The sequence below is a fragment of the Trachemys scripta genome, chromosome 14, assembly GCF_013100865.1.
Source record: "Trachemys scripta elegans isolate TJP31775 chromosome 14, CAS_Tse_1.0, whole genome shotgun sequence".
Taxonomy (NCBI): domain Eukaryota; kingdom Metazoa; phylum Chordata; order Testudines; family Emydidae; genus Trachemys; species Trachemys scripta.
The window spans coordinates 40475629-40484671 of record NC_048311.1 but is presented as its reverse complement, the minus strand read 5'-3'; the positions used below and the strand labels follow the sequence as shown (position 1 = coordinate 40484671).

Sequence of the window (9043 nt, the reverse complement as noted above, 5' to 3'; positions counted from 1 at the left end):
TGGCCTCCACATACACACCATCCCTCCCTCCCTGCCTCCTTCCCCCCCACTCTACCCCTCCCCCTCCTGCTCACAGCTCTCCCTGAGCCCCTCTCTCCAGGATCCGCTGGGGTGGTGGGGCTGGGGGCTGGGTTGTGTGAGAGGCGAAGCCGCTTCCCCCCACTCCCCTCTGACCCCAGGCTTGTCTCTCTGCCCTTTTCCCCAGTGAGTTTCCAGGTGCTGGTTCCCACCAGCCCCCTCTCCGCCCCGCTGGGGGGCACTGTGCTGCTGCCCTGCCACCTCTCCCCCGCGCTCAGTGCCCAGGCCATGCAGGTGAAATGGAGCCAGCCCCAGCTAGGCCAGGATGTCCACGTGTACCTGCCGGACGGGAGCGAGGTGCAGGGTGAGAGGTACCGGGGCAGGACGGAGCTCCTGCGGGACGGGATCCAGAGCGGCAGCCTGGCCCTGCGGATCTGGAACCTCACCCTGCGGGACGAAGGGCGCTACCTCTGTGACTTCCAGTCCGACACCTACTTCAGTGATGCCGCGTTGGAGCTCCGCCTGACGAGTGAGTGATCCTGGGGTGGGGAGAGGCCGGATTCAGCCTGGGGCGGGGGGAGATGGCCGAGGGGGGAACCTCCCCATGCAGCCTGCTGCAGTCACAGGCCAGAAAACCTCCCCCAGTGACACCTCCGTCCAGCCCAGCTCTCCTGGTCAGCCAGAGCAGAGCCTGTGGGGCAGAGATGTCCAGGCTGCACGTAAGGACCCTGAGGGACGTGGGCTCCCCAGCAGCCTGACAGAGCCTCCTTCCATAGAGGATGCCCCGCAATGGCAGATATGTGCCCCCTATTTCCAGTGTGGATGTCTCAGGTCCAGTGCCCAGCCATCAGCTCTCCCTCTCCCTGTGTCTGAGGAGCCTTCTACCCTCAGAATCTCTTCCCTGGGTAGAGCCCAGCAAGAGAAGTGTTGTAAGCCATGGGAGGTAACAGTCCCGTTCTCTGTGGCGCTGGTGAGGCATCAGCTGCAGGCCTGTGTCCAGTTCAGGGGGCCGCAAAACCATGGACAAGCTGGGGAGAGACCAGAGGAGAGCAACAAAACAATCAAAGATTTAGAAAACCAGCCCTAGGAGGAAAGGTTGAAAGAACGGGGCATGTCTGGTCTTCAGAAGAGAAGACTGAGGGGGGACCTGATAACAGCCTTCAGATACATGAAGGGCTGTTACAAAGAGGACGGGGATCATGTGTTCGCCATGGCCACTGAAGGTAGGACAAGAAGTAACGGGCTTAATCTGCAGCAAGGGAGATTGAAGTGAGATATTAGGGAAAACTTTGTAACTGTAAGGGGAGTTAAGCTCTGAACCAGGCTCCAAGGGAGGTTGTGGAAACCCCGTCACTGGAGAGTTGTAAGAACAGGTTGGACAAACACCTGTCAGGGATGGTCTAGGTTTGCTTGATTCTGCCTCAGCGCAGGGGCTGGACATGATGACCTCTCAAGATACCGTCCAGCCCGACATTTCTGTGACTCTAAGTCTTCTCTTGGGTAAACTAACCTACACAGGGGTGAGCGAGAGGGGAACCAAGCCCTGGTGTGACCAGCAGGAATGAGGAGAGCATGAAATCAAGGGCGAATTCCTGTTGATTTGTTTCCCCCAGGCTCTGGTTCGGATCCCCTCCTCCACGTCGGTTTGTATGAGGACAAGGGAGTCTCGGTCACATGTCTATCTGCAGGGTGGTACCCGGAGCCCAATGTGCTCTGGAGAAACAGCCATAAAAAAATCCTGAGTCCAGAGTCCGAACAGAAACTGCAAAGTGACGACGGCTTATTCAACGTCTCCAGCACCGTGGTGATGACCGAGAGCTCGGATCCAGCACTGACCTGCACCCTCAGCCCTGGCTCGCCCGACCCAGAGAAAGTATCGGCCATTTTCATCTCCGGTGAGCTGCTGATGGAACAAGGAAACACAGAGCTGGAGCCAGATCTCCAGTGGTGGAGAATGGCATTTATAGATAGTGACAACTTTATGGCAGGGGCAATCTCTTACTGTATGTCTGTGCAGCGCCAGGCGTGACAGGGCCCTGATCTCGGTCACTGTGTGTCTGTGCAGTGCCCGGAAAATGGGGCCCTGATCTCGGTCACTGTGTGTCTGTGCAGCGCCAGGCGTGACAGGGCCCTGATCTCGGTCACTGTGTGTCTGTGCAGCGCCAGGTGTGACAGGGCCCTGATCTCGGTCACTGTGTGTCTGTGCAGCGCCAGGCGTGACAGGGCCCTGATCTCGGTCACTGTGTGTCTGTGCAGCGCCAGGCGTGACAGGGCCCTGATCTCAGTCACTGTGTGTCTGTGCAGCGCCAGGTGTGACAGGGCCCTGATCTCGGTCACTGTGTGTCTGTGCAGCGCCAGGCGTGACAGGGCCCTGATCTCAGTCACTGTGTGTCTGTGCAGCGCCAGGTGTGACAGGGCCCTGATCTCAGTCACTGTGTGTCTGTGCAGCGCCAGGTGTGACAGGGCCCTGATCTTGGTCACTGTGTGTCTGTGCAGCGCCAGGCGTGACAGGGCCCTGATCTCAGTCACTGTGTGTCTGTGCAGCGCCAGGTGTGACAGGGCCCTGATCTCAGTCACTGTGTGTCTGTGCAGCGCCAGGTGTGACAGGGCCCTGATCTTGGTCACTGTGTGTCTGTGCAGCGCCAGGCGTGACAGGGCCCTGATCTCAGTCACTGTGTGTCTGTGCAGTGCCCGGAAAATGGGGCCCTGATCTCAGTCACCATGTGTCTGTGCAGCGCCCGGCACAACAGGGCCCCGATCTCAGTCACTGTATGACTGTGCAGCACCTGGCACAATGGGGCCCTGATCTCGGTCACTGTTTGTCTGTGCAGCACCCAGAATAACAGGGCCCTCATCTCAGTTAGGCTGCTGGAGCCATGGGACCCTCATCTATCATGCTGACCACTGTTGTCTCATTGTTCCATTCTATTCCACATCTGTCTTATCCATCTGTTGTCTCCTGTCTTATTCTTAGATTGTCAGCTGTTTGGGGTAGAGACCATCTTTTGGTTCTGTGTTTGTCCAGTCCCTAGCACAGTAGGTTCCTGGTCCATGGCTAGGGACCCGAGGTCATACGAATAATAAATAATAATAGTGGAATATCCTGATTAGAGCTGGTTTGAAAATGTTCAAGGCAAGTGCATTTTTGTTGGAAGCAAACCTTTACTGGGAACGTAAACTAGATATTTGACTGGAATTAGTCAAATTGAATAATTTTGACTTTCTCATTTTGTTCCAAAAATGTTTCATTTCAGTGTCATCCTTTGGATTCACTTTGTTTGGACTTTGATATTATATTGGCGTATTCATACTCTACTAGATTATAGTATATTTATATATTTTATATTAACCCATAGGATATATTTTTGTTTAATAGTTTGTATTGTATTGTAACCTTTTGACATTACCAAAAACAAAAGAACTGATTCCAGCCTTTTCTATCTAGCACAAGGAGCTAAAAGGGTCCCACAACCTGTTACTAGGTTTATTAATTATTTTATGTCACATCTGCATGGGGCAGAATGGGTGACGTGAGTTAACCTGTGTTCTTCTCTTCCCTGCAGACACTTTCTTCCCCAGAGTTTCCTCCTGGCGGGTCCCCCTCTTTGTAATCCTGACGATCTGTGTTTGCTTCCTCGCCTTGGCTGCCCTCTTCCTATGGAGGATTCACAAAAAGAAAGGTAAAGCTCCTATTTAACCCTTTTGCCACTGGAAAGAAAGAAATGAGATGTCCTTCGACAGATCTGCAGGTCCTTGGTGCTGTAGACCGCATAGATCCTTGGATGCTCACATGATTTGACCCTCCCTCTTTCTACCTGGGCATATTTTTCCCATTGCCGGTAATTCATGTTAAGAGAGGAAAGGAAATTAATCTTCACTTGGGTGTCAAATGTTATAACATTTCCCAGCCTTTCCGTTATCAGTATTTTCCTTGTGTGTACCCACAGGTGCTAACTTTTGTTTTTGCTAGTAGCTGCTCCACCCCCTCTCCGCCCTGAGGCCCCCCCCCCCCCCCGTCCCCCCCCCCCAAGACCCCTCGCCTGCTCTCTGCTTGTTCCTCTTCATCCCCTCCCCCGAGCACCTCCTGCACACTCCTTTCCACCATCCTCTAAGACCCCCTGTCTGTTCCTCTCCACTCCTTCCCCCAAGTGTTACCTTGCCTATCCATCCACTGCTCGCTCCTCTCCGTCCCCAAGCGTCTCCCATCTTCGCTCGCTTCTCACCGCCCCGCCCAGTGTCCGCCCACCCGCTGCTTGCTCCTCTCCACCCACAAGTGCCTCCTGCCCACACTCGTTCCTCTCCGCATGCTCCCCCAAGTGCCTCCCACCCATTCCTCTCCGCCCCCTCCCCCAAGTGTCCTTCCATCCAACCACCCACCACTCGCTCCTCTCCACCCCTGAGTGCCTCCCACCTGCTCCTCTCCAGCCCCTCCCCCAAGTTTCCCTCCATTCACCCGCCCACCGCTCACTCCTCTCCACCCCCCGAGCGCCTCCCGCCCGCCACTCGTTCCTCTTCACCACCAAGTGCCTCCCGCCCACGCTCGCTCCTCTCCGCTCCCTCCCTTGAGTGTCCCCCGCCCGCCCACCCACTGCTTGCTCCTCTTTGCCCCCGAGTACCTCCCACCTGCTCCTCTCCACCCCCTCCCCTTCCCCCCGCCCGCTCACATGGTGCTCGCTCCTCTCCATCCCCGAATGCCTCCTGCCCACTCCTCTCCACCCCTCCCCCAAGTGCCTCCTGCCCACTCCTCTCCATCCCCTCCCGAGTGTCCCCACCATCCACCTACCACCGCTCGCTCTTCTCAGCCTCCAAGTGCCTCCCACCTACTTCTCACCACCCCCTCCCCCGAGTGTCCACCTGCCCGCTGCTTGCTTCTCTCCAAGCGCAATTGCCTCCTGCCCAGGCTCGCTCCCCTCCCCCGAGCGCCTCCCGCCTGCTCCTCTCTGCCCCCTCCCCTGAGTATCCCTCCGTCCATCCACCCACCGCTCGCTTCTCTCCACCCCTGAGTGTCTCCCGCCTGCTCCTCTCAACCCCCTCCCCCAAGTGTCCCCCTGCCTGCCCGCCCACTGCTCGCTCCTCTCCACCCCCCGAGTGCCTCCCGCTGCACTCGTTCCTCTCCACCACTTCCCCTAGCGTGCGCCCACCCGCCACTCCCTCCTCTCCACCCCAGAGCACCTCCTGCTCACTCCTCTCCGCCTCCTCCCCCGAGTGTCCCGCTGCCCACCCACCCCCACTCGCTCCTCTCCACCTCCAAGTGCCTCCCGCCTGCGCTTGCTCCTCTCAGCCCCTCCCCTGAGTGTCCCCCCACCCGCCACTCGCTCCTCTCCACCCGCAAGTGCCTCCCGCACATGCTCGCTACTCTCCGCCCCTTACCCCGAGCACCTCCCGCCCACTCCTCTCCGCCCCTTCCCGAGTGTCCCCCCCATCCACCCACCACCGCTCACTCCTCCTCGCCCCCAAGCACCTCTTGCTTGCTCCTTTCCACCCCCTCCTCTGAGTGTCCCCTGCCCACCACTCACTCCTCTCCACCCCGGAGTGCCTCCCACCCGCACTCACTCCTCTCTGCCCCCTCTCCTGAGTGCCTTCCACCCACTCCTCTCTGCCCCCTCCCCCGAGTGTCCCCGCCATCCACCCACACGCTGCTCTCTCCTCTCCACCCTGAGTGCCTCCCGCCCGCGCTCACTCCTCTCTGCCCCTCCCCCGAGTGTCCCCCCCGCCCGCCTACCCGCCACTCACTCCTCTCTGCCCCTGAATGCCTCCCGCCCACTCCTGTCTACTCCCTCCCCTGAGACCCCCCCACCTGCCCACCTACCACTTGCTCCTTTTTACCCTTTCCTGCCCGGGCAAGTGACGGGGGGAGAGTGCCGAGAGGAGCGAGCAGGGAGGCAGGAAGAGGTGCAGCACAGGTGGGGCCATGGGGGAAGAGGCCAAGTGGGGGCGGGGCCTGGGGGTGGAGTGGGAGTGGGACCTCAGGGCAGGGCCACGGTCCGTGGGTGTGTTTTTTTTTCCCGTGGGCGCTTGAGCCCCGGAGCACCCCCAGTCATCACCTATGTGCATACCACAGTAGCCTCTAGATACCCCACCTGAGATCCGTGCCCCCTTGTGTCGGGCGCTGCACAGACACCCTGCTGTCCTGAGAGTTAACAACACCCTCTGGTGGCCGGTGCCCTGTCGGTGAATGTGTTTCTCCGTTTGTTTTACAGGTGCCATCTACACAGCTCTAAGTAAGTTTCTTCTTCACCTTCAGCCATTCCTGGGAGTTGGGCCATGTTAACTCAGACTGGGTAACGACTCCTTTAAATCAGGCACCACGCGGCGAGGTTTCTGGTGGCACCGGAGCAAGCAACTTGGGGAACGCAAATGCCCTAGCAAATCTGGGGCTGCGGTGTAACGCCCAGAGAGGCAGTGAGTGGGTCCCCTAGAGGATCCATCAGCCCTTCCCACCCCAGCATGGTGTCTAGATTGGGGTGCAGTTTTTGGACTGAAACTTTGTTTTCGGTGAAAAATGCAGATTCGATGACACCAAAATGTGTTGTGAATTCGTGTCTCTTTCTCCCAGTTATTTGAGCTGGGGGAAAAAATGAAATCAACTAAAATGCTGAAGAAAATCAAAATGTTTAGATTCGACCTTCCCAATGTGATCCATGCAGATTTTTCCTCTCAGAATTGCCTTGAATTTCAGGTATACAAAAATAAGTTCAAAAAGGCTCGAATCCGGACTTGAAGGTTTTGTTTGGGTCGAGAAGGTTCTTCTGCTGGGACAAGGGAGGTGGGCAGACCTAGGCTGCCCTGGGTGTCTCTGAGCATCGGTTCTCCCGGCAGGGTGGGTTTAATGCTGGGCCCAGAGCGAGACATGGACAGGTTTGGAACCCAGGCCCAGGCTAACGTGCTGTCTCTTTGTGTCCACAGAGGAAAGCCACGGCAGACCAAGTGAGTGTGAATTTGATCTCTAGACTATATGTAACTTAGCTAGGCAGCTAACTGCCCTGGACTAAGCCCTGGCCTGTTGTTCTCTTCTCATTTCAGGTTGGAAAGAAGCATTTCTCAAAGCCGGTAAATCCAAAATGGAGAGTTAGGTCTAGCGGGATATGGGTGCGCAACTGGGAGTCAGGACTCCTGGGTTCTAAGATTGGCTGTGGGAGGGGAGAGGAATCTAGTAGTTAAGGAAAAATGGGGGCTGGGAGTCAGGACTCCTGGGCTCTATTCCCAGCTCTGGGAAGGAAGAGCGGTCTAGTGGGTTATGGGTGGGCAGCTGGGAGTCAGGACTCCTGCGTTCTAACACTGGCGGGGGGGGGGGGGGGGGGGGTCTAATAGATATGGGAAAATGGGGTCTGGGAGTCAGGACTCCTGGGTTCTGTCCCAGCTCTGGGAGGGGTGTGGAAAGTTGTGGTTTAAGCAGAGTGCACCATGTTCCTTGGCAGATGTTTCTCCCTGATTCCCAGCTTTTGCTGGAGTTTTGCTTTAAAACGTCTCGTTCTCCAGCTGGACCAATTTAAGTCTTTGAAATGAGCAAACTGCCTTCCCTGAATCTGTCCCCCCACCCCGCCCCCCATCTGTCTGTCTCTAGCGGACGTGACCCTGGACCCAAAAACAGCTCACCCCAGTCTGGAGCTGTTTGCAGAGAGGAAGGGCCTAAGGAACACAGGTCCAAGACAATCACTGCCTGATGGCCCGGGGAGATTCGACGTTTACTCCTGCGTGCTCGGCTCCAACGGCTATGAGTCAGGGACGTATTACTGGGACGTGGAGGTGGACGGCACAGGGGGCTGGGCTTTGGGCGTCACTAGGGAGTCTGCCAGCAGGAAGGGATGGTTCAATTTCAGCCCCAAGCAAGGCACGTGGGCCATCCAGCTCTCCAGGGGCCAGTACCGGGAAGTCACTGCGGAATGGAACCTGCTGGACCCGCCCCAGAACCCTGGCAAGATCAGAGTGTATCTGGACTATGAAGGAGGGGTTGTGTGCTTCTACGATGCTGATACCATGGCCCCCCTCCACACCTTCACCTCCTCCTTTTCTGGGAAGATCTACCCGTTCTTCTGGGTCTGGTCTGTAGGGACCTGCCTTAGACTGTGTCCCTGAGCCTTTCCCAGCCAGATCTCTGCACATGCAAACCTGTTGATGCAACACACCAGCCGCCACAATGGATGGTGCGGGAGGGATGGAAGAGACGCATGTATAGGTTGTTGGCCATGTTTTATTAGTGACGACCCCTTGCTGGAAGGCTGTTTTCACACTACGTAAATGGAAATAAACCTGTTCTTCAAAAAAGAAAAGCAAATTCCATCACACGCAAAGGTAACATCCCCCTCTGACAAAGTGGAAATCGTCTGTGATATTTTTATGACACCTATACGTGTCTCAGTTTCCCGTACATGCTGCATTGTTACCCAGTGCGGGGGGAAAGAGCTGTTTGCTCTCAGGGCAGGCTAAGAGACATAGGTGTGGATGTTGCCCGGCTGTCTGGGCCTCCGTCCCCATATCAGTGGAGCATCTGGGAAGACCATGGCAAATCCAGTCACCAGGACATTGGCACCTACCATCCAAGGACCCAGAGGGTCCACAGGGAGCTGAGCAACATCCACCAGCTGGAGAACAGAGGACTGGAGATGGGGAGGTTGGGGTATAAGATTTGGGTGCTCACCTGGAGTCTGACCAAAGAGGTCAGAGGGGGAGACAGATGGAGCTTGACCATGGGGATTCACTACAGCTTGGCTGGGCTCTGGGCTGACCAGAAAGGTCTATGCTTTAATGTTCAGTTCTCTGTGCTAACCTAGGGACTTCCTAGGCTGTGTCCAGCTGACTAATAAACATGACTGTTTGGACAATGCTATTTGAGTGTCACTGCAAATCCTGGCTGAGGTGCATGAATCCCTGAAGCATGGACAAATCTCTACCACAGGGATGGGCAAACTACGGCCTGCGGACCAGATCCAGTCCATCAGCCGTTTTAATCTGGCTCTCGATCTCCCACTGGGGTGCGGGATCTGGGGCTTGCCCCGTTCCAGCTGGGGAGCAGGGTTGGGGGCTG

At 56.7% G+C, this 9043-nt stretch overlaps 1 protein-coding gene across 1 annotated transcript in view; it reads left to right on the top strand.

Annotated features, from left to right (window-relative positions):
* The window catches only part of LOC117886972 (butyrophilin subfamily 3 member A1-like), a gene marked incomplete in the record, with an annotated part of 150222 nt that extends 141380 nt beyond the window's left edge, over positions 1–8842 (top strand). The window contains 7 exon segments of the mRNA XM_034789166.1: positions 206–547; positions 1632–1913; positions 3582–3698; positions 6219–6239; positions 6925–6945; positions 7042–7068; positions 7583–8842. Coding sequence (XP_034645057.1) covers positions 206–547; positions 1632–1913; positions 3582–3698; positions 6219–6239; positions 6925–6945; positions 7042–7068; positions 7583–8094 — 1322 coding nt within the window.
* Positions 8843–9043: the final 201 nt, after the last annotated feature.